Here is a 25,388-nt window from a genome sequence, read left to right as displayed (position 1 = left end):
TATCTATGGATCATTGTGTGTATGTGTATGTGTGTGTGTGCCTGTATGTGTGCTTTAATGCGTTTTGTCTCAGGATGTGTGTGTGTGTATGCGTGTGCCTGCGAGTGAGAGTACGTGTTTTTGCGACTGCACGTGTGTGTAAAATGCTGTGATAGCACTTAAAGGCCCAGTGTGTCACACAGTGGCAGCACCGTGTATGTTCTGTCTGTCTGCTAGCACATACAAGGCACGATGAAATGCTGTGGTAATGCTTGTTTGTGGGCAGCGGCCAGCGAGCGCCGACTTGTATTTGCAGGTGCAGCATTTTGGTCCATTCTAGTCTTTCAACGTTTCAGCATCCTAAATGCTGACAAGTTCAAGTGGCTGGAGCAGAAGTAGCCAGGGGTCAGGAGGAGGGAAAAACAAGAGCGTTTTGGCATTTGGAGCCACTGTGATGAAGCATTATTCTTTAACCGTCAGGCACGTCGTGTTTAGTTTGTGCGGGGTGAATTGTGCGCTGTGCAGTGAGCTTCATACTCCATACACATTATTTTGTATGGGAAATGGCGCAATTATTGTGAGGTTCAAGAGTAGACTGTCACTTTGATGGACGATGGACACACTGGCTGTGGTTGTAAACCGACATCAAAGCTGTGACCTTCCAGCTGCAGAATAGTCTCTCTGTGTGTCTCTATGAGAACTCAGTGACTCCAATTTGCTCCAAATTGCTTTGAGGCAGTACATGGCAGGGGTAAATGAGAGCAAGTAAACAATTGTCTGTGTTATTAAAGCAGCGCTGATACATCACACTCCTGCTACAGACCTTAACGACTGACATGAATAACTTTGATGGCTGTTTTCCCCAACAGATTTCCAAATAGGGAAGGGAAGATCAGTAAATAGAAACGACCGAGGAAGTTATTCTTGGCAATCTTAAAGCTCTACGGCAGGATCATGTCGATTCAAGACTGATTTAACCTCATTTTTTCCACATTCAAAATAATGAAAGCATGAAACCAAAACAAAACAAGTGTGTGGCCATCCAAATACTTGACAGTATGTGTCTGTGACAGTAAGCTCTTTAGGGGACAAGTGACAGAAATAGAGTGACACAAGTGACCGAGTTTTCAGTGCACGCTCGATCCTGCATTGGACTGCACATGCTTTACAAATAACATTTTTACATGAATTTTTGTGTTGTTTTCGTTTGACACCTTTATTTAATATTGATTTTCTCATCTATGAATTCATCGCTTACTACTGATCAAGTGTCTCCTCTCTCACTCCTGTTTTTTTTTTCTTCTGTTTCATTCCTCTTTTCTGTTTGCATGGCCCCCTTCCTCTTCTGCCTGTTTTCATGCATGGGACGTGATGCGAAGAATTGGAACCACCGAGCTGTCACTCAAGTAGGCTTCAGTTTGATCAGAATACGATATTGATCAATATTATTATTCCAGCAGATTGCGTAACAGCGATTTACCGACTGTTACTGGTACACACACATGCACACCTGACTAACTTTTTACATAAACTCTGGTTTATCTGGTTCATCTTGCCTGAACAACAGCTTCATTATAGAAAAAGAAATAGTGATACACTCCTTACTTTTCCTGTGACTTGATTTGATTTGTTTACGCACCAACGTTTCAGCTATAGTGCTTGATGAAAGCGCAAATATAATTTCACAGCAAATGTAAGGAGTGTGTGACTATTTATTTTTCTATAGCTTATCATTGCCAGTAGTTTGCACCTTTTTGGGTGTGTGTTTTACTAATATTTGATAATGAGCTTCATAACAGCTGCATGACACAACCATGAATACTGATTAAATCCTCATGTCAATTTTCATGTTTGATGTTTATATGATTCTGTGTCATTTGTGACATACTGCAGCATTGTCAGTTTATAGAGTGAAAATTTCAAAATAAAAGTCATCCAGGGATCGCCATTTTTAACTGAAAATACTGTATGCATTATTAGGAAGGAAGGAAAATGTGTCATGAAGCTGTTTTCAGACATTGTACGCTGTTCATTATATGCACCACCTCTTTCGTTTACGCACCTTTCCATGTGCTACTCATGCCCCGTTTTCATATCATAGCATATTGTCTTCATTTTGGTTCATTTGGTCAACTAAGGTATTTTTGGGGATATCAGAAGTTTTATTATAATATTGTGATAATTTAAGTTGTTCAACTTAACCCTTAAGAGCATATTAAGGGAAATATAGCAAAAGGTTGCCAGTTATGTTTAACTCCAGACTTACTATTGGTCAATTATGTCAAAGGTGTGGTAAAAACTTTCAACAACAAAATCCAAAATGAGATAAAAAAGTGACACCTATTAACATAATTATCGATCATACCAAATTAAAGCAAATATGGTACTTTTTATAGGATAGTAGATAATTCAAGTCCTTATTTGACTACAAAATTAAAGCAAATAATGGTACTTTTTATAGGATAGTAGATAATTCAAGTCCTGATTTGACTAAATAATGACCCATTTACAGACTGTATTTTAGAAATAGTCAATCTTTATTTATTTTTTTCCCAAATTGGATTTATAGAGTTTTGCAAATACAACTGAAATACAGAACCATGTTCGCACTGTTAATTGAATAGAGTTGGGAGCTCAGGTCTGCAAATTGATTTTAGAGAAGCTGAGGTGTCTGGCTGGCAGCAAGATCGGATCAAGTGACACCAAGTGCTGCAGTTGTACTCTGGTTGCACACCACAGCACATTAGCAAGATCAATATCCACCCACACAATACCAGCGCCACAGAAGAGAAATCCTGTACACTCACAAACAGCAAAGCACACTGACTTGTCTGTGATTGCCATTGTCTCTTTGAATTTATCACTGAGTGGGAGTTTCAATATACAGTACAGCTGAGTAGACATTTAGCTGCGGGTTATGTAACCACTATAAGTTGTAAAACTGCATTACATTGCACAGGAGTGTGTGAAACCAGCACAAGACATTTTTTCCACATTTTAAATGTTTGTATTTTTCCTTGTCTTGTTTGTAAGCTTAATTTTGCCTTAATATGCCTGTTAAGGTCGTTAAGACGATAACAAATACGTTATTCTGGATCATTGTCAATCAAGACTACCTTAACACTCACCTAAAAAATAGCTTTGTAATGTAATATAACTTTCTAAGCTGTACCTATATTAAAACCTATCAACCAAGGTTTCCCTCAAATACGCATGAAAGGACATAAAAATGTACAGATTTTGAGTTGATCCCTCCCTAAAAATGCCATCTTGTGCACAAAGAACATGGAGTGTATTGTCAGTGAAATACACTTTTTACTTGTTGCAATTATTTATCATTGTGGCAGGCTAGAAACATAAAACCAAAAATGGTCTGAAGTTTAATAATTTGATCATTTTAAAGGGTCAGTTTGGTAAAAAAAAAAAAAAAAAAAGCAAAACAATCACATACATGTTCTGTGGCATCTCAGAAAGCTTTAGTTAAATGATTTGAGGTTGGTAGGTTGGTGTAAATCTACCTGCAATGGCAAAGCGGAACAAAGAGCTTTCCTTTGAATTCTGTGCCATTTGATAATTGCATCATTCATAAAATAGCAGATGAGGGGGCTGCTGGAAAACCCATCTAACAAATAAGTTAATTATTTACATTATCTACTTGTGATCTTATCACATATTTAATATCCATTGATTATATAATACAGTAGATGAACCCCTTGTGAATTATACCATTGTTTTAACTTTGATTCATAACAGCTCATATTGGTTCTTTACAAAACTTTTCAATGGGCTTTTGTAGCTGTTCTTCACAGCACTCTGATGTAATGTGGCTTATATCAATACAGTTATAGATATATAGATTTGTTTATTAATATTTGACTTGTAGGTCAGACCCTGAGCAAGCAAAGGAGCAAAAGAGAGGAGTGTGTCATTTCACCATACTCTATATTGACAATGGGCTTTGTTCAGTGCTAATTATCAATGATAAGGATGATCATTTTGAACACTTCTGGATAAAAGTTGAAACAAATATTATCCAGAACATGAGACTATTGAGGAAGTCACAATTGGAAGTTATAATTGCTGTTAAACTATTGTCACCTCATACTGATATAGGGATTAACTGCTCCATAAGAGCTACTACATGTTTGTTTCATTCCTATTAAGTAAACAATAAAATTTTTTTTTAACTAGAATCGTTTTCATATTGGAACTTACATAATCAAAATCATTATTTCATTATTTAAAGACTGTATCCTTGTTGGTTGTATACATTCACAGTATATAGCCTATTTCAAATGTACTTTCAGATGTTGTGTAACATTCTCTTCAAATGATATGAACTGACAGCACAACTTCAAGTATAGCCATTCAAAAAATAAATAAATAAATAAAAATGGAAATGGATATGAATATGATTCTTTGTCTAAAGGCTTGATGTCTTATCTACTGTTGATGCCAAGGCCACTATATTGTTTCTGACATCTGCCTCTCTGTATCTCCTCTCTTGTCCCTCTTTCAGGGGATTAGCAGTCTGTTCAGCTCACTCAAGGTGGTCCGGCTGCTCCGTTTGGGTCGGGTCGCCCGCAAACTGGACCACTACATCGAGTACGGGGCGGCTGTGCTGGTCCTGCTGGTGTGTGTTTTTGGACTGGCCGCTCACTGGCTAGCCTGCATTTGGTACGGTTCATGCCATGACATTTTCTTATTAGTTTATTGATTAGTTTTCACAAGTTGGCATTCACCAAACAGCCCTCCCTATTCCCTTCCCTATACAGTTCAATACATGTACACTGATGAGGATTTCTATTATTAATTCATATAACTAGGCTTACAAATGACAAAAAAAAAAAAAAAAGTTTTAGGTTGGAGCTACTTAAACATATAAATCACAGTATCATTATACTATAATAGACTGTCGATAGATAGATAGATAGATAGATAGATAGATCATCATGTTAAATTATAAATATTCAGATTCATGCAGCAAGGTGCTTCAAAACCCAATCAGATAATCTACTCTACCCATCATGTATTGTTCTTGATTTATTGTGTTCACAACAATGTGTCTACACACACACACACACACACACACACACACACACACATAATAATAAAAATGACATAATGTCCTGCGTGTGCCATGGTGGCGGGACATAAAAACAAGATAAATTTGCTCATGATACTTGATACTTAACACCTATTTGTCCTTTTTATATGTCCTTTTATGTTTACATCATAACATATTTACAACTATGAATAATTGAGAGTGACACACAAATAGACCAACACATTCACAACCAATTTTGCTCTGATTCCAGTCCACACAATCCAGGTAACGGCCTGGTTTAGAGCGCCAGCTATGACTGTGAAATGCAACGTAAACTGAATACATAACCCTCAAATATTTACTGACCTTTTGTGTCCCTCTCCGCACATCAGGTACAGCATTGGCGATTATGAGGTTATTGATGAAGAAACCAATATTGTGCGTGTGGACAGCTGGCTCTACATACTGGCCGAGACGGTGGGGACGCCGTACCGCTTCAACGCCAGCGGTTCGGGGAAGTGGGAGGGCGGCCCGAACAAAGATTCGGTCTACATCACTTCCTTATACTTCACCATGACCAGCCTGACCAGCATCGGCTTTGGAAACATCGCCCCGACTACGGACGGAGAGAAGATCTTTGCCGTGGCCATGATGATGATTGGATGTGAGTGGGGGTGTTTTATCTTTCAACTAATGTAGGGGAAACATGATATATGATACATGATACATGATACATGAGGAGGTTAACTATGCTCTTTAAAGCCACAATCCATGGAGGTAGTTGAGTAAATGAATTATGGATACAGCCATAGGTGTTCAGAAAATAGAACTTTACAGATGATGAGCTTAGCAATATTCCTACCTCCTGTGTAACCTAGAATACACTGCTGAGTTTCAACATAAGTTAGTGCCAGAAGTATTGATTTCACTATAGATATAATTTATTTGTAGCACCATGGCAATGAATTTACCTGTTGCCATAAACGAGTTTGCCTGTAACCTGGGATGTGAATGGCTGTATTTTGATGAGAAAAAGTGGACAGTTGATAATGGATGTCTCACAGTCCACTCCGTACTCAATTTTCCACATTTTATCATTCTGTGAATTTGACAAATTCACAGAAAAGGCAAGAAAAGAACCCATTTCCAGCCTCATTAAGGTAAAATTGTGAAGTGTCTCTCACTTAGCTGCATCAGTGTTGTGCCCAGTGTAAAAGAACATCTTCTTGGGTATTATGGATATACTAATTTACCAATATAAGCACACTAATAATATCTCCTGATTTTATAAAACTGTCAGTGGCATAGACAAAAATACTAACATTCAAACAATGTAAACTTAAAGCCTTTAAGAGTTTCAAATGGCATTCAGAACGGGTTTGGATCTTTTACTTTACTGTCAGTCTCTTTTTCAGTCCCATCAAGCATGTTGTCAATCATGTCAGTCCACACTAATACAGTGATATGTGGGGCTTGTCATTCACGTGTTGATGTGAGTTAATACTTCAGACTGGTGTTTGGCATCTTGCTGAATTATTGAGATATTGGGAAGTCTGTTGTTCTGTTACATCACTTACACAGGCTTCCAATGTATCTAAAATGCCTAAAGACATCACCACAGTTGGTGAGTGAGAAGTTGTTCCATAGTGCCTTAAAACAGCTTCTGGGGAGGAGGAGCAGGAGGAGGAGGCTCTACTTCAGAGGCTGGAGTAGGGCAAGTTTAGTGGGGCAACAAATATGACGGCTTGCCGGCAGTTTTTAAGGAGGTAAAGGTGTAATTTCTGTTTCATTAAAGCATATGGGAGTGATAAATCCAAACAAAATGGTCACCAAATATCTCAATATTTGAAAAAATGGGAAAAGATGACAAATAACAGTATGAATAATGCCTATCAAGGCAAGAATCCAAAGCCATGTTATTGTCTTTTTTAAAGGACTGGGCCTTTAAAGAGCAAAAATGTGTCTCACAACTCATGTTTACGGTTACATAAAAATAAAATAAAAATAGCAGGTGTTGCTGTAAATAACAAACACCGAATTCTGATTTTGTTTTGAAACCTGACTACACCCACTGACAAAAAGATCTAAAATGTTGAGAAAAGAAGAGTGCAGATTTGCACAGTGCGTTCTTCTTTCCCCAGCTAGAGATTAAACATTTATAAGGTATCTGCTGCTTGTGTGGCTCATAATACAGTGTGCAGCGCACTGCCATTATGTGTGACTGCATGCGGAGAGCAGCACCTCCAAGCAATAACTGACACCACCGGATCAATTTAGCACAGCACTCTCTGCAATCCCTCTGCAATCACTCTTCACCTACACTGTAGTTTTCCCAGCCATAACCTCAACCCTGTGATGAGAGAATCACAGTCCCCGCTCAGTTTGGGCATTCGGTTTATGAATAATGCTCTCGAGGGCACTTGCAAACTCAGCCGCAGACTTATCTCTGTCTAACTTTTTCATTGTGAAATACAAATTATCTTAAAACCTAAATATCTAAAAACCAGACAAACTCAGGAGGATTACTAAAGGAGATGCAATCTACTTTAGTCCATGGCTGTTCTCTATGAAATATGGATGCCCTGATACTGTTCTATTTTTACCATCAGCACTGGATCGGTGTTGGCAGTAGAAGATCACAGCGTGACGAGGGATTGGGGGGTGGGATGGGGGGCTATACATATGTCCTGTTGCTATAGCAACCGCTGGCCTGGGGCTTTAGTTTCTGACTGTCTTTTAACTACCTTCAAACAAGCCAGCTGTTAGATGCCATACACAACGCTGCGATAAAGTTCTATTATGTCAGCGAGGGAAGAGCGATGTTAGGGACTATATGAAACACCATTAGGCTCCATAGAGACCAGCGGAGGATCGTTGGTTACAGCTACAGTGTGTCTGGTATCAGAGAAGTGTCTGAGCTTGCCATCTGTGCTCAAGCCTGAGCTAGCTATCATCCCGAAACTTTGACAACTTCAAAAGAAGACGATCGTCAAATAATTTCTGAGATTTTAAATTGATTCTTGAGCTGTTCATTTTGTCATTCTGTAACCTACAAATGTCCAGCATTGAGAATATGTTGTGTGAGAATATGTGGAAGCATGAATAATATTATTTGTCTTTAGGTGCTATAGGAATATGTAATATACTGCAACCCTCGATAATACTGCTTTACCACTAAGCAATGGCGATGAAAGGATTTAAGTTGTGGTTATCCTTGCCCTCGAGGAGTTTAGAGCGCTTTTTAATTAGTATTATTCCCTGTACAGTTTTTCAGCACTTTGATTATGTACTGTAAAATAAACAAACAACTCACACACCCACACTCATACACACACGTACACAGCTTACTGTCATCATCTGAGGATAATTGAAAAGTGTGGTTGGCATGTTTCCTCTCCGTCCCTTCTAGCAGGGCTAATTAGGGCTTCATTGCCAAGAGAACACTACACATACGCAGCAGACATCTGATGTCTTTGATCCATACACACTCCAGCTGTTGCAACCTTCCAGTCCAACCACCTTCACTATGCGCTGCTCTACTTGGACGTTTTTTTAACTCTTATATCACCAGGCAGGTTAAGAAAAGAGACATTCGTAATTAGTAGGGTGTAGCTTCATGGGGAGGGATGGTTACACACACACACACATACACACACACACACACACTTACTAGGGAGCTGACCGCTACAATTATGTTTTTTCCCTGTTTGCCACCAAGTAGCGCAGTGTGTTGATTATAGATTTGGAGGGATGGAGCAGTGCTACTTGTTCATTTCCCACTCAACTGACCAAAGCAATCACTGATGAACCAGTATTAAATATTAAGGCAAACTGAAAAATGCATGTTTGCTAAAAAACAAGGCTGTTTTCTTAGTTACCGCAGTTGAAGTTGACATTTTAGAGATACAAGGTTTTCACCTCACAACAGTGGTACAATATAAAATCACTAAAATTACTTGGGAAATCATTTCTGACAGCCTTCATGAGGAAAAAAGTTAATTTTAGGGTTGAAGGGTCAAAGGTAAGGTTAAAATTCTGGTTAGGTTCGACTGGGGTTAGATATGTACAAGTAGGGTATGAAGTTGGATAATGCACTGAATTCAATGGAATGTGTGTGTGTGTGTGTGTGTGTGTGTGTGTGTGTGTGTGTGTGTGTGTGTGACATGGCAATCTTATATTCTGTCATATATGCTTCAGTAGCAAACAGCACAAAGAATTTCCCTTTGGCAACGCTCAGTCTTGTCATGTTGAAGGCAAACACAGAATGTTTGATGATGCCTCAGATCCCCCAAAATTGAAACTCCTACCTTTTCATCTTCTCCATCCCTCTTTTCCCAGCCCTTCTTTACGCCACCATCTTTGGTAACGTGACGACCATCTTCCAGCAGATGTATGCCAACACGAACCGTTACCATGAGATGCTGAACAGCGTGCGCGACTTCCTCAAGCTCTACCAGGTGCCCAAGGGCTTGAGCGAGAGAGTTATGGACTACATTGCCTCCACCTGGTCTATGTCACGGGGCATAGATACTGAAAAGGTATCTCAAACTGTAAGCCAGACATTGATTCACTTGCATGCAGTTCTGTCTCACCTTTGTTGATTGTCTTACAGTGTGTGATTGCTGGTAGTTTCCCTCAGTTTTCCTGATATTATGTGTGCTTCTTGTGACTTTGTTTAAATGTCCCCTCATTTTATTTTTTCCAACTTCTAGATAACATCAGCGTGTGTGAAACTGTTAAATGCGTTTCACTGGTAATTTGATAAATCATGAGGTTATTCTGTGTCCAAATTTACAGACCAATTTCAAAAGCAGACACTGACTAGGTGTGGTAAGTGTATTGCACAGTAATTGGCAGTTAGCACCGTCCCTCCCATTCAAATGATGCTAAAACGATTTGAGTGGGTGGAATTCAAGCAGTTAAAGCTGAAAGCAGATAAATTCAACTCATGCAGCTCTAGTTTATTGGAAGCCAGAATGTGCTCATATCACCACAGCCCGTTTAAATTCACCTATCCAAAAGCCAATTATGGATTTGGAGGAAATTTTGAGATTGATTTTCCTCAAATTAGGGACGTAATAAAATTATAATAAGGGGGGATTCTGTAACTAGGGGGGAACTTTTGTGTCCAGAGGGTAAATTTATGGAAAACAAAATGGATTCATTATTTTTCTCCTCTTTATATGTTAAGCTCACACTGCGCCTATGTATCATTTATCTCTCTGGCTCCAGGCCATACCAAAGGCTCTAAAAATGGCACATAATCCCTCTCCGCTTGACATTCATCTTCAAAGAGATTTGTTTTAAAGGTAGTGCCCTACAACAGGCTAGCGTCCTGTTGATTAGGTGTACTTGAACAACATGCTGCCACACTCTTCAAAAACAGGAGAATGGCTGCTGGACTTCAAGCTGGTATGACCTTAAATAAATAAAATAAAGCAGAATTCATCCTGTTCATGTTCAGTCCCTTCCAATACGTACTTATAATCAAGTCTCCCAGAGCGAGAACCCCCAAAAAATAATACTTCAAGTCTCTCATCTGCATTATGAAAAACTTGGGCTGCTCCATTAATACTTAATTTCTTTTTAAATACAAAAAAAATAAACTAACACACTTAACTGTAGGCAGACACTGCAGACTCTGAATATTTGTTTGAGCATTTACTCTCAGATGTATTTTATGGTAATGCTAATTGTCCTGAACCAGAAAATGTACCCCTATCCAATTGCTGTGGGATAAATATCTTATTCCAAAATCATATGAAGATGATAATTATGTTTTAGGGGGGAATTTCCCCTTTAACAGCACAATACCAAATAAAAGATTTCTCTAGTGTTCCTATTTCATTAGTTCTTATTGGTTTATTATCACACTGCCCTACTGAAAATCGTGAAAGTATTATTCAACATTATCACAACCTCAAAGTCTCCTAAATCTCAATATACACACTCAATGTACACATTTTTAGGACCAACCTTCCTGCTATTCAGTTGCACAATCTTGTCAAAAATTGCTCCAAGGCTTAAAAAATGCCTTGGAGCAAGTCTTATGTGTTGGAAAGGGAACAGGGTAAAATCAGCTCCAGAGCAAAAAGTAGAATTTGATATCACCTGATGAAATCAAAAAACTGTTTACTCAGACTTCCTGCCTTTATACCTGCTGTTATACCTTCCTTATGTTACATAAGCAACACATGAAGGCATTGGTGTCAGTAGACCTTTATTTGGCCATGTATGATTGTTGATTGTTTTTATTTGTTTTAATTGTTTTTTATTTGTTATAAACTTAACAAATTTGCTTTGATCTCATGTGTATTCCTATTGTAGTGACTTAAACTGAAACTTATGACATGTAGCCTAATACTTGATTGTAGTATCCATGGTTCCTGTAGTAATTCTGGACCCAGTTACAGAAATGACCAACTAGCCCTGCAATAAAATGTACCAGAAGGATTTTGGGCCTTTTTGCTTGTGAGAAATATAAATGTACTGTGATAAACAATATCTAACATGCATAGATATTGAGTTGATGTACTCATATGCAACAAATCTCCATAAAGTACAGGTAATAAAATAGGCCCCAGTCTTTTTCTAGCGTAATATTAGATTTTCAGAACAGACAAACAAGACTGCTTGTTAGTCTTCAATACTTGATACACATGCCACTTGAATAGCAATATCAGGAGTCTGATCCCAACAGGGGATATAAGGCCCGAGTATTTGAAACTACCTGAATTAAGTTGAGCTTGCAGCTTGTGATTTGTCTTTTGTTACCCCCCCCCCCCCCCCCCCCATCCCTCCACATTTCTTTTTCTCCAGGTGTTGCAGATATGCCCCAAGGATATGAGAGCAGATATTTGTGTTCATCTCAACCGGAAGGTTTTCAAAGAGCACCCGGCTTTCCGATTAGCGAGCGACGGGTGCCTTCGAGCGCTGGCCATGGAGTTTCAGACTATCCACTGTGCCCCCGGCGACCTGATCTACCACGCCGGTGAAAGTGTGGACAGCCTTTGTTTCGTGGTGTCGGGATCACTGGAGGTCATCCAGGACGATGAGGTGGTGGCCATTTTGGGTGAGTCGAGCCCTTTCATTCTACATGATGTTAAGAGACGGATTCAGACATGTTGTTGCGTTCCCAACACTAAATTCACAGCCATTTTCTCTAGACAAGTTTAAGGGGTGCAAGTGTGGATGTGAGAAACTATGTGCTTTTGATTTAATGCATGCCACTTTCAGGACTCCAAGGATGTTTGCCGCACTGGTTGAATAAACATATTTTTCTACAGAAATGTGGTCCTGTGTGCTGAGCTAATTTCATGAAACCAGGGATTATAAGACCCATTCAAAAAATGTTAAAAATAGAACGCCTTTTTTCTCAATTCCTGAAACCTATTCAACATAACAAACTCAAAAATTCACTAAATTGCAATTAGTAATTTGACATGGTTATGGGAATTTCTTCTGTTTATATCATGAAAGAGGACTTCAAGGTCCATTTCCCCAATTGTCCAAGGACATAACCCAGATCTGGTCAGCTCTTGCAGACTATAAATCCAGACTGGTACTGCTGTAAAAAAGCATGGGTCTCACATTCACATTGAGAACCAACGTTACAAGAAGAAAGCTCTCCCTTCCCTTCACTGTTTTTGGCTCCTGTGTGGATGTGCTGCTGCTAACTTGCCCTTAACCCAAGCCGTCAGTTGAGAGACACATCCGCACAAGCAGGCAGGCAGAGAGAGAGAGAGGGCAGCAGAGAGAGCCTTCACTCCGACTGGCCTCAAGCACCGTCGCCAAATATTTTTGTGAGAGTAGTTGTTTAAATTCCTCCTCGAAAATGTCCTTCGATTTCCCCATAAATTCGCCCAGAAACCACCTTGTAAGCTATTCTTGACTGCAAAAGTAAAAGTTGAGCTGTTTGGGGCAAGTTGGTGGCTGATCTTTTTCTTAGTTTCAGTTGGATGAAAGCCACTATTCCCATTCAGTATAGTTTACACATTTTGGAACTGTGGTCTGTATTTGATGGGGTTACACTGCAATGGTAAGTGCATTTCCTTCATGAGCAAAATAGCATGCACACAAAAACGCACATACAGAGTTAGTACTGTTTGTACTGTATCGACATGCAGTAATAATCTACCTTGGTTATGTTATAGCAGAGCTCCTATTTTTTTTAAAACTTTGCCTCATGCTTTAATTTGCCAAATGATTGATTCAGTGAGTAATGGATGGCCTTCTTTGGGAAACTCAGTAACATAGCCTTGGCTGTTTTGCGTCAATAACCTACTATTGGTTCCTCTTTGGAACAATCAATATACTGTCAGGCTGATACGATCGACCTGGGTGGATTCACTTCAATGGAGCCCTGATGATGAACAAGTTACGACTATGAATCAAGTTCTCATTAGCCTAATGGCACTGTCGAACAGAAACAAAATATAAAGTACATGTGCGTACAAGATGGAGCATCTCATTTATTCCTGGGGCTGGTGCTACCTTTTGGGAGCTTAAATGAAGTTAATCACTGTAATTCAACTGAATATCAATAATAGGTTATTTTCAAACGTATAGATTTCTTGCTGGCTGACGAGCTAAATTATCCTGTAGTGGTTAGTGATGTTGCATATGAACTGTACAGCTATAACTGATCATGCTACTGCATCCTATACTGCTTGCCATCAGGAATTATTCAGATGGCAGTCGGACATACTGTATAAAACCAAATTCAAGATTAAAATGATGTATAATACTAAATGGTTCCTCATTGTTTTATGGTCAGTTTGAAAATTGAGAGCTACATTAAACTGAGAAATAAACTAACTAAACTAATTTATCAGATTGGATTAAACTCAGCTTTGGTCCTGATTGCTGCATCACTTCAAGTTCAACCTAGATCGTAGGTTCTAATCCAAAGTGAGTAAAGATGTTTGAAATTCCCTAATACACTATGGACTCCATGTGAGGATGCAGTTCTCTTAGAGTAAAGCCGCAAACAGTGTCGGACCAGATAACCAGATCAATTGTCTACGTAGCTGACAGAGAGCTGTCAAGTAATCCATTGCCCAAATAGGACTGGAAGAGCTGATTTTTCTGCAAGAGTTACTTCATAAACGAAAATGCTGGTGTCAGGTCAAAAAGTGGGTCTTTCTGTGCTCTCTCTGCAGGTAAGGGAGATGTATTTGGGGATGTTTTCTGGAAAGAAGTGACTCTCGCCCAAGCCTGTGCCAACGTTCGAGCGCTGACCTACTGCGACCTGCACGTCATTAAACGCGACGCTCTGCAAAAGGTGCTGGAATTCTACACAGCATTCTCCAACCACTTCTCAAGAAATCTGCTGCTAACTTACAACCTTCGGAAGAGGGTGAGTGACTCTTACCACAGATTTCAAAACATCAATGTGACAAGTGAGAAGATGGGGATAGGGGTACAGTCTTCACTTTTCAACAAGACTAAAGCAGTCAGAATTCACTCAATTCAACACCTATCCTATCTTTACATAGCACTTTTTCTTTCAAAATACTTACAACTGCCTTATTTCCACAATAGCTGCATATTTAGTGCTTGTTAGACAAACTATAGCATGATGTTATTCATTTAATTTGTTAAGCTATGTGAATTCTCTTTTTCAGTTGTACACTATGGTAGCAAAAGAAGAAAAACACCGTACAAAGCACATATTTTTTCCACATATCTTTTTCAAAAAGTAAAGCTATTACAACAGCAACAACAACAACAAAACACTCATCCACCAGATTTAAATGCACTACAGTATCAACCTAAATTATAGGAGTGGAAATAGACCTATTAATTAGAGACTGAATTAGAGATGCCTTGCAGTACTGTATATCTAAAAGATGCTTAGCTCAGCGAGTTTAACAAGATTTGTACTTGTAAGCTCCCATAGCAGCCTTTATATGAAAAAAGAACGCAAAGCATTTACACTTTCCTCCCATGTTGTTTGTCTGCTTCTCAAATTATGATTATTTTCATTTTATTTTTTAACCCCTTATCCCCTTTCCCCTCAGAATTCCTTTCGCCAGGCCATAATTTTAAATATGAATATGTGCTTTTTTTTATTAATTATTATTTTGGTGACATCTTTGGTGATAAGCGGTCATTGCTGCAATGATTTTGCACAACACTTACCTTTTTCCTTGGATTTTCTGTTGATGAAGTTTGAGTCAATGTAGGTAGCGCTCTTTTCTTTGTCTGTTCAGCCATGGTGGCTATCGCTGCTCATGCTCAACTACCCAGTTCTTCTTCTATTTAGTCCAAAGACACGTTTGCTGTTGCTGCTGCCTGGACATGTCAAACACTTCACTTCCTGCTTCACTTCCAGAGGATTTTTCCTGGGAAAGACCTGCCCAACATCGGGTGTTTAGAACAACAAATGTAAAAGAACTGGGTCGCCTATAGGTTGAATTACTATTGTGATATATCAATTGGCAATAGAGAGTAGCAAATTGGACATTTATTTTTATTAAAATGTCAAGGGAATGTTACTTTAATTGACCTGCCTGGTCACAATAAAAAAGTGGATCCAATAGCAGTTTTAGGAGTGGGCAATCCACTCCCCTTAGTATTTATTTTTATTGAGATAGATAGTAGGAAAGCTGAGAGGAGCAGAGAGAGGGAGACACTGGAGAGAAGGTTCTGCTGGGAATCGATCCTACAGTGGGAAAGAGGAAATTCCAGCAACACTTGCAGTACTGAGGAGAAAGATTTATTAGTAAAGCCGGCGTTTCGGCTCGGGGCTTTCGTCATTTGATCCCAAGCCAGCAGGAGCGCAGCAGCATTATTAATCAATGTTGTGGGATTTCTGCAATTATCTGTTAAACTGTGTGGTGTTACCGGATTAAAGAGTATCTATCTGAATGGGATTTTCTTAAAAAATATTCATACTTTGATGATCTCTACTGATTAAAAAAACAGAGTTCATTCAACAATGTCACACAGCTATACATATACAGAAACACAATTTTATGAAATTGTGACCATGCATAAACCCACTGCTCCATTCAGAAATGAATAGCAGTGACAGCAGTAGCATGATTGTAGCTACCAATCTTTATGCTGTTCATAATAAGGTTCCCCTCCCCAAGAGAGTGAGATTGAATTGCCTGCATGTGGAGAGGCAATCTCATCTGCTGCATTGAACTGACCGTTCACTAGGGTCCTATACTTTCTAGATTTATACAGCTGGGAAATCCTGGAAGTGATTGAATGGATCTCATAGACTGGAATACAGGTGGCTTTTACATAAAATGTTCTTCTGAAAAAATGTTGTACTTACAGCTAAAAATGTATTTATCAAATAAGAGATTTCATAGTCAAAGCAGCAATTTACACTGAATATTTTTCTTTGACATAAACACAAACCAATCTGTAACATTTCCATGTAGATAAATACATTTTGTACTTACAGCTAAAAATGTATTTATCAAATAAGAGATTTCATAGTCAAAGCAGCAATTTACACTGAATATTTTTCTTTGACATAAACACAAACCAATCTGTAACATTTCCATGTAGATTAATGTGAATAAGTGTAAATAATCATTTGGTTTTCACCTGTGAAACAATAATACAATGAAATTGTGGAATAAACCAAGTACACATTCTCAAGATCCTTTTTCAAATTCTGCATACACCTGACACTGTAATCAAGAGACAATAATTGCATAAAGCTGCACAGGCAGCCCCCTTCTATAATTGCAAGCGCCCCAGGAATTTCAGTGCACAGGAACCAGCTTCCTTTCCTGGCACAATAAACACCATAAGCTAATTAACTAAGTTTACACATACACAATAATCTAATTATAGCTGTTACCCTGATCATGAGAATAATTCAATTCAGCTGTTTCCATGTACAGTAGGAAAAATGTGCCAGTTGTATTGCCATTTTAAAATCCTGCATAGACCAATTATTGATTGAATTGATCTTTTTCCTCGCATTAACTTTCCTACAAGTAGTTGAATCCTGAAGAGGCTTGAAGGCTGGATGCAAACAAAGTAGCTGAAAGAGGAGCAGTTAAAGTTGAAAATATGTTAGCTAAGTGTCACAGTTCATGTGGATGTAAATAGTTAGTGTCAGTGTTTTTAGAATACCACTGAATGAAGGACTTCAACATTAATTGAAATACTATTATATTAAAAGAATGAAACTCAATTTAAGCAGACATGTATTATTCCAATGGTCTAATACAGTCTGATCAATATTTGTGAACCTGAATCCCTCTTTAAACCAGAAACTATTTGAACGTTTGATGCGATCAGGATGTAAAATCTGCACTTGCTTTATAGACATTGAATTGGAGAAAATAGTAAAGGTTAGAGAACCCAGGTGGATTTTTTTTGAGGATAAGGGCATATTTTTTTGTTAAGAACTGAAACATCACTATAAAACTATAAACTGGGTATAAGATATAAAACATTCTGTAGTGGACAATATTAGTTTCCTATTCATTGTCAGTGGAGTAGCTCCAGATAACTCAAATTTAAGTCTTAGTTCTCTGTTTAAAAATTTATTGACTGGACTGCCCCAGGCTGTAAAAATACCAAACATGAATTCTGTTTTTAAATGTATTTAATCTTTAATTAACCAAATAGTGTCACTGAGCTTTCTTTTTCAAGGGAGACCTGGCCAAGAAAGCAGCAACATTGCAGACATTACTACTACCTAAAGGTTGCAGACAAATAACATAAAAACAATGTACATCAGCAAAATCAAAATGACATAAAAGTGAACTACAAAGTCAAAATTTGCGACACAAATTCTCAACATGTAGTAGTCCATTAGCAACTGCATGGTAAAATTGCTGTGCCTCTTCACCCACTGAAGCCAGAGGCGTGATATGAACTTTCCCTCTGTGCCATGGGAATACCCTCTTTAAGGTGACATTTACAGAGAGCACACATTTTGAAATGCACCTTAGACAACCTTCTTCACACATGCTCACAATCAATTAACTAGGAAAACCTGACCATCTAACTGGAGATGATTTCTATCAATGTGTTTGAGAATAAACTGATTTTTATACCTAACTAGAGGCTTTACAACTTGTTGGTTTGGTTTATGTGCTTTCAATATTTCTATTGTTAATGCTAATTATCTAATGATCATCACTTATGGTGTTTTGCTCATAAAATCTTTTATTTTCTTGTAGATTGTCTTTCGAAAGATCAGTGATGTGAAACGAGAGGAAGAAGAGCGCCTAAGACGTAAAAATGAAGCACCTCTGAACCTGCCACCGGATCACCCAGTACGAAGACTCTTTCAGCGTTTTAGACAGCAGAAGGAAGCCCGCCTGACAACTGACAAACCTGACCTAGACGAGCATGATATAGAGAAAGGCCCTGTGTATGTGGAAGCCCCTACAGCTAAAACCACCATCGCCACCACCAGCATTGTTACAGTAACGGAAAGCCCAGCAACACCCTCATCTTCAGCACCCTCCAACTCTACCCCTTCAGACAAGGCCAAGCTGCAGGCACCATCTCCTGTTGCCTTTGGAGCATGTCGGCCAGCTGAGCCTGTCAAAGTCAAAGGTTGGGGTCGCTTCAAAGAGTCCATGGCCAAAGCTGACAACTGGAACAAAGTGTCTAAGGCCGAATCCATGGAAACTTTGCCTGAACGGACCAAGGGGCACGATTCACAGATGTCTCTAAAGAAGACAGACTCCTGTGACAGTGGTATCACCAAAAGCGACCTGCGCCTGGACAAAGTGGGCGACTTCCGCACAACCCCGCAGGACCGCAGTCCTGTCCAGCCAGAGACCAGGCATGCCTTCTACCCCATCCCGGAGCAAACGCTTCAGGCCTCACTTCAGGAGCTCAAGTTGGAGCTGAAGGACGACCTCAAGAACCTGAACGTCCGAATGTCTGGCCTGGAGGCACAACTTACAGAAGCACTTCAGCTCCTCAAAGCTAGGAAAGCTGCTTCTGGCTCTCCACAGCCTCTCTTTGAGATCTCTAGACCCACTTCTCCAGAATTGGACAAAGAGGACATCTTCTCGTAAAGGATGACAGGAGCATTTGAGTCGTGAGACAGCAATCTACCGAGCATTTGGTGAACTCAGCTGGGATCCAGTAATGTCCAGATTACTTGGATGGCTGAGGCTGCATTGGGCACGCCATTTAGATTAGGCAATGCTGTGGTCTTCAAGATTCACTGGCTCTTACCCCAGTACCGGTTGGCTAACAAGGGAACTTGTGTTGAGAGGTCAAGGTATTCATATGTTGTAGCCTCAAATTTTGGCAACTAACATAAAATACACCCTGAACACTCAAAGGCAACACAAAAACTGACAGCGCTATGATGTTTGTACATAAGTTTGATTTATTTTTCCATTACCCTATGATGGAAAAATAGCTTGATTAGTAAATAATTGAATCTTGAGTCCAATCACTGTTTCATATCATCACAGAGTTTGAGAGAGTCTGAACAAAAGCACACAGTTGTATAATGTATTACAGTTTTAGCTTATATTGGAAAGCTCCAATGGAAACAGCATGATTCATTGGTTTGTTGAGACATTTGTATAGGATTCCTTGCATGTCACATAAAAGACTTGTGCATCAAAATGCAGATGATCCATATTTGATTAATTGATGCCACACACCAAGTAATTTGCATTATTTTACATAGACAATGAAAAAAGACAGGAGTCTATTCAGACACTGAACAGTCCCAGGGTAATTTCCTCGAGCAACGGGTAGGCTATATTTTCCTGTTATTTCAACCGTCATCATTATTATGAATTATACAACAGGTAGTCCTGGCCAAGCAATCTGATTGTTCAAAGAGGTGTTTCAGCAGAACTAATAATTCCCATAAACTACGGATTCTGTTCTTTATGAAAAATGGAATTGGTTGCTAACTAGTGTGGCAGCAGGGAGCAAGTTATCCATCTTTCTTGCTATCAATTATGTATTATTCTCACATAAAAACAACTAGAACAATATAGATGAGCTGGTAACCTTTCTGTAAAAGCCATGCATTTTTTAGCAGTGATTATGCATAATTAAGTATGCTGATGGTATATGGTTGTGGCCCATACCTACTGTAGCTGCACCACCGTCATAATGACAGTAAAGAATGCCCTTTTGGATAATATTACTATAATAAAACGTATTTAACAAGCATTCTGAGTGCACCAAGTCAGCTTCCCACTCATCGTCATTGCAGCATCTTGAGGATTTCACAGATTAGCGCCTTGGCTCTTTGGGGATTCTAGTTGTAGGCGAGGCTTGTTCATGTACGCAAACCTAGGCAAGCGGTCCAAGATGATGATAATGGTGATTTTTGGCTTTAATGGCTGTGGAGATGTATTGTGTTTGTTGCACCTGTTTGCATGCATGTGTGTTTATGTCTCTGTCCAGCAAATCATCTTTAGAATCACTCAAGACAGAGCCATGACACAAAAACCAGAATGCTCCATGAGGACATGGGATAAAAATGAATGACTATTAAGGGGTGTCACAAAGGCCAAAAATTTGAATTCTGGTTGATTTGCATGAAATTTGCACACATTCTAAATAAATAAATAATACAGAGGTTAGACTTTAATTCAGGATGCAGGACAGTAGGCACAATAGGTGTATTGAGATTGGAATAAGCAGTGCATTTTGGAGCAGAATTTGCGATAGTTAAATCCTTTCATTTTTAATTCTTTACAGGACCCTGCTAAGTCCAAAATTAACAATTCGCAGTATATGGCAAGTGTTTAAAATCAGGCACCTTCAGAGAGAGACACACAGCAGAGTGTAAGCGGGCCACGCGTGTTGGTATTGCTAAGCAATAATTGTGCAGAATTACCATGACCCATAATGTCACATGAGCCTCAGTACAATATTGCATCATGTGTAACAAGATAAATTTGTGTTTAAAATATCATCTGTTTATGCACTTTAAGGGCACTATGAATGATTGAAAAGTCTTCGTAATATTAATAAATGTTTATTTTTTTAACTTTTCATCAAATTGTTTTTGCTGTTCATATTGATGAATTCAGAATGAATTAATTGCATTCAGTGATAATACAACTTCACCCCACTGATATTAACACTAATAATACTGGTATTTATAATAATAATAATTATAGAGGCACACAGCAGTGTTTCTTTTAACTGTGGGCAAGAACCCATTAATAGGCTATGGGACTTCCTCTGGTGGGTACTCACTGCGTCTCTACTGTGTTTTCACTAATCTGGCTTCCCAGGGTGCAACTAAAAATTTGGATCTGAGGCTTAAAAGTCTTAAGAACCCCTGCTTTAATGTGTCTGGAGAATATACATTCTTTTACATGGCTAAAAATAACCGTTACACCACTTACCAGTACGTGGATAATTCATTTCCCTGGCATGCCTTTTCTCTTATTTAGACAGGAGACAGGCAGAGAAGGATACAGCGAAGGGGAAGAAGCAGCTGAGGTTGTCACTCCTACATATTCTGTAGCCACATTTCCATCAAAAATTTATCTCACTAAAAATAAATGGCCATGTCATCATAGAGGTGAGAACCCAGTTGGGTTAGAGCCAGTCTTCGTGCTTTCTGGGTTTGTTTTTTATATTCTAAAAACGTGCAAAAAAAAACAAAACACTGAAGGCGTCTTGTTTGGACTTTTCGGTCAGAGGGCATTCACGAAGCTGCGCAGGCAAACTTTTAGTGAGGAATTCAGAAATCAATAGTTAAAAGAAGGGCAGCGCTGACAGTGTTGCCAAGGAGTTCAGTCACTCTAGTGGAGGAGGGATCTACTGTCTCAAATTATTCGAAGGGCAGTCAGAGTCATATTATGATTCTTAGAAATCATGTCCAATCAATCTTCAAATTCTTTGATATTTAAATACCAATAAATTAAATGCAGCGTTATTGCATTTTAAATTATGCCTATTGTTTGAGAATTGCTCAAAGAAAAAACTGTAATTCAGTAGTAATATTCCATGTCATTTTCTGAATTTTCTCCAAAATTGGACAGTTCACACATCAAGTTAGGGTTGGGCACCTTTGCTTTCCTGGTAAATTGGAAGCAGGGTTTTTAGAATCATTAAAAGTAATAAGGTAAGCCTTTTTCAGGATCAGTAAAATTATGTTGTTCTGAGATAGACATGAACAAGTGAGTCAGTGCTTATATTTTCTCCAACAAAAACTTGAGGTTTTTTTCTGGATTGGTAAACATATGAGAGCTAGTCATGGTACCACATTTATTTTCAAGTCTGTAACTGTAGCATTGATAAGTCAATCGACAGAATGGAACATTTTCAAGGCACATTATGTACCTTGAAAATGTTCCGTACAAAGGTAGGACAAAGGTATAAAACTTTATATATATATATATATGTTACTACAATGTAACCTCAACTGGTTAAAATCCATTAGAGCATCCTCAGTGATACAGCAGAAGAAAACCTTATGCCTTTTTTAAATAATGCTAACAGTTTGATATGCGACCAGAATTACAACAAGGTACTGACTGTTTACAATAAAGGCGAAGGACAGCTGATACACTGTCAGAGAATGATGTTAATAGGACTCCAGTTTGCATAATCCTCCCTTCATCTGAACAAAAATCATATATATATATGATGTATGAGTATATTGATATGATGGTTAACCTTGCATGACAATTTTATGGGAGACAGGTTAGTAGCCTCTTGAGTCATTTTAATAGAAAAGTGATTTTATTTTACACAAGGCTTTGAAATCATATGAAGTGAGAGATGCAGCGGTGCCATTGTTAGAAATGAAATTAGAAATGTTTATCACTTAATAACCGCCTCCCTATGTGCACTGTGTATTGTGTTGACAACGACTTTGTGTAATCCTTCTTATTTTTTTATCTGTCACTCCATCCATACCCCTTAAATGAGTACTTGACATCTTTAATTTTAATCATTTTTCTTTACCAGACAAAAAGTTAAACTGTTTAAATATCCCTTTAACTTACTATTAGCAGAAAAATGTCATTTTAGCCACAATATAAGTCTGTTTCCCTCCACCAATGACACATAAGCATGACAGAATCTTTAATTCTTTCAACATATGTTTAAAACTTTCAGTTGGAATGATATAAGCTATCAATCCCATACCCTTGGTTTTATATGCTGGAGCTACTGTCATATAGTGATGGGTTATATTTACACTGTCTATGGTAATTCATTGTCACAACCTTATTTTGGTGTCTCATGCTGTAGCCAGTACCAACATTTTGGATACCAGTTGAGCGGTTAAAGAAATGTTTATTTTACAATATGTCAGAGGAATATGACTTGTTTTTTTTGTTTTTTTTCATGTTAAATCGTTAAAAAGATCAGATCTGTCTCCTATAAGGTTAAAAATCTGATTTTCTTTTCTGATTTTTCTTTTCTCATGTAAATGCAGCCAAGCAACCATTTAAGGCATTCTTTCTGGCATGTGTATTGCAGCTATAAGGGTACTTTAACTTAAAGCCCATCTTGACCGGCTAAATCTTTTACCAACACCACAGCTGCTGGATGGTACTGAAATGGGATCTAGATGCACTCTAAAAGTTCAGAGACAAGACCTCTGAAAGCAATATGTCGTTCTGTGCTGTATCATTTATAAACAAAGGTCCGAGCAGCAACAAAAATATGCATAATGCAACACCTTAAGCTGCCGATTATGATGGATTTTTACAGTCATTGCTATTACAACCACATTACTATTGCTACATTACTCTTGCTATTATTACAGTCAATTATCTTTGTTTTCCATTGAAAAGCATGCAAAACTGTGCCTTTAGAAAATTGCCCCATAACCCTTGTCCAGTCATGCACTAAGAAAGGCGGTATAGCCAAGTTACGGTTGCTCCTCTGAAACACATTAGCACGAATAGGGAATTTGAACATAGAACTATTTTTGTGGTCAGCTCTAGGGAGCTGCCTAGTGATAGTACACTATGTATGCACAAATTACATTGCAATGTTTTGTTCCTAAGGAAAGATTGGCTATAGTGTATGGTCATTTATGTAATATGCATATGCCTCTATATTCATACATTTCATGTGATCAGAAATGTAACTATTGCAAGCACAACAGGAACTCTTTAACGACTGTGATATACTGTACGATTCATAACAATAAATATTTTATATATACTGTATCCTGTTTGTTCAGCTTGAGCAATAATTCTTTTCACCTTGGGAAATTTATTGTGATTGCATCCACATAGCATCCATTTTGACCTGTGAGAGGTGATGTAACTTTTTTTTTTTTAGCTCCTCTGCCACTGATCACTGATAGGGTTACTTTCCTCATAAGCTATCCAAGGTGTAATTCAGCAGATGTATTCTTGTCTGATCTTCTTATGTTGGTTAAACCTTATAGTTTTGTGCTCATTTAAGAGGATTCCTCACTGACCCCTCACACTGATCCTACTTAGTGCCACAGATGTGATAATCCCTCAGACAAGAATAGAAATCAGCTAATGAAAAGCCTGGAGGCTCATCAAAATAATAGACTGACTATTACATAGTCTTTGTATTGTCATTATTCATATTGACAAAACAGCTTGACGTGTATGCTTGTTTATTGGAACAGTCATTCAATTTACAAAATCACACAGTGTGCATATTAAGATGGTTTACAGGTTGATTGATTCAGTGATTGATTGACAAAGAAGTTGCACATACAGCCTTGGGAACAACATGTTTAATGCCAGTTGTTTGTAGCATTGCATCAGAATTAAAGGCACCTAGAGAGTTTCATGTTAATGACTTTCAGGAATGGCTCCTCTGAATAACAATGCACTGATGTCCTTCCAACAACTTCTTTGAAGCCTGGAAGCCACACCCTGGAGCCACTTGCTTACACCTTAATGTGCATTGTGAATAGTAAAAGGAGGTTCATATTCTCTTGCCATATTACATTTTCTACACTCACAAGATAAAGCATGGAAAATTAATAAATTAAACTTTCTGGAGCAGCTTCCTGATAATTCCTGCAACAAGTGGAGTTTGCCTCGATCACTGGATGCCATACTAGTCAGCCCCTGCTGAATTACACAATTAATTATTGCAATCTGAAATGTGAGGGGCTTTTGCACATGCTTTCGAGATCACTGAGTATAATTTCAATCCAACCTCTTGTTTGGAACTAATTCCCTAGTTGTACTTTAAGTTAAAAAGCTTTTTTTTTTTTATCTGTTATTGCATCCACAACATCCTACTCCACATCCAGCTCCAGCTTCAATGAACAGCCTCAACCTCAACAGTCTGATGACACTTACCGGATTTGGCCAAAACCAATAGATTAAAAGCATTCAACAATGAAAAAAATGATAGAAAAACATTTATTTGCTTGTGCGACAATATTTCTACATTTTCCACTGAAAAGAGGCAGTGTATT

General features: G+C 38.4%; 1 protein-coding gene across 2 annotated transcripts in view; it reads left to right on the top strand.

Moving 5' to 3' along the window:
* LOC139659080 (voltage-gated delayed rectifier potassium channel KCNH1-like) overlaps window positions 1-19,041 on the top strand; it is a 31,990-nt gene extending 12,949 nt beyond the window's left edge. Inside the window, exons 7-13 of one of the 2 annotated variants that reach the window (XM_071537301.1) lie at window positions 1,359-1,385; window positions 4,499-4,656; window positions 5,419-5,690; window positions 9,365-9,564; window positions 11,846-12,098; window positions 14,188-14,384; window positions 18,190-19,041. In XM_071537301.1, the coding sequence (XP_071393402.1) occupies window positions 1,359-1,385; window positions 4,499-4,656; window positions 5,419-5,690; window positions 9,365-9,564; window positions 11,846-12,098; window positions 14,188-14,384; window positions 18,190-19,041 (1,959 nt within the window). The remainder of the gene's footprint in view (window positions 1-1,358; window positions 1,386-4,498; window positions 4,657-5,418; window positions 5,691-9,364; window positions 9,565-11,845; window positions 12,099-14,187; window positions 14,385-18,189) is intronic. The other variant, XM_071537303.1, reaches the window with a different exon arrangement.
* Window positions 19,042-25,388: the final 6,347 nt, after the last annotated feature.

Source organism: Centroberyx affinis, unplaced genomic scaffold, assembly GCF_046629955.1.
Source record: "Centroberyx affinis isolate AG114_WGS23_722 - 3 ecotype Tasmania unplaced genomic scaffold, CSIRO-AGI_Caff_v1 ptg003015l_1, whole genome shotgun sequence".
Lineage (NCBI taxonomy): Eukaryota > Metazoa > Chordata > Actinopteri > Beryciformes > Berycidae > Centroberyx > Centroberyx affinis.
This window is presented reverse-complemented; position numbering and strand designations above follow the sequence as displayed.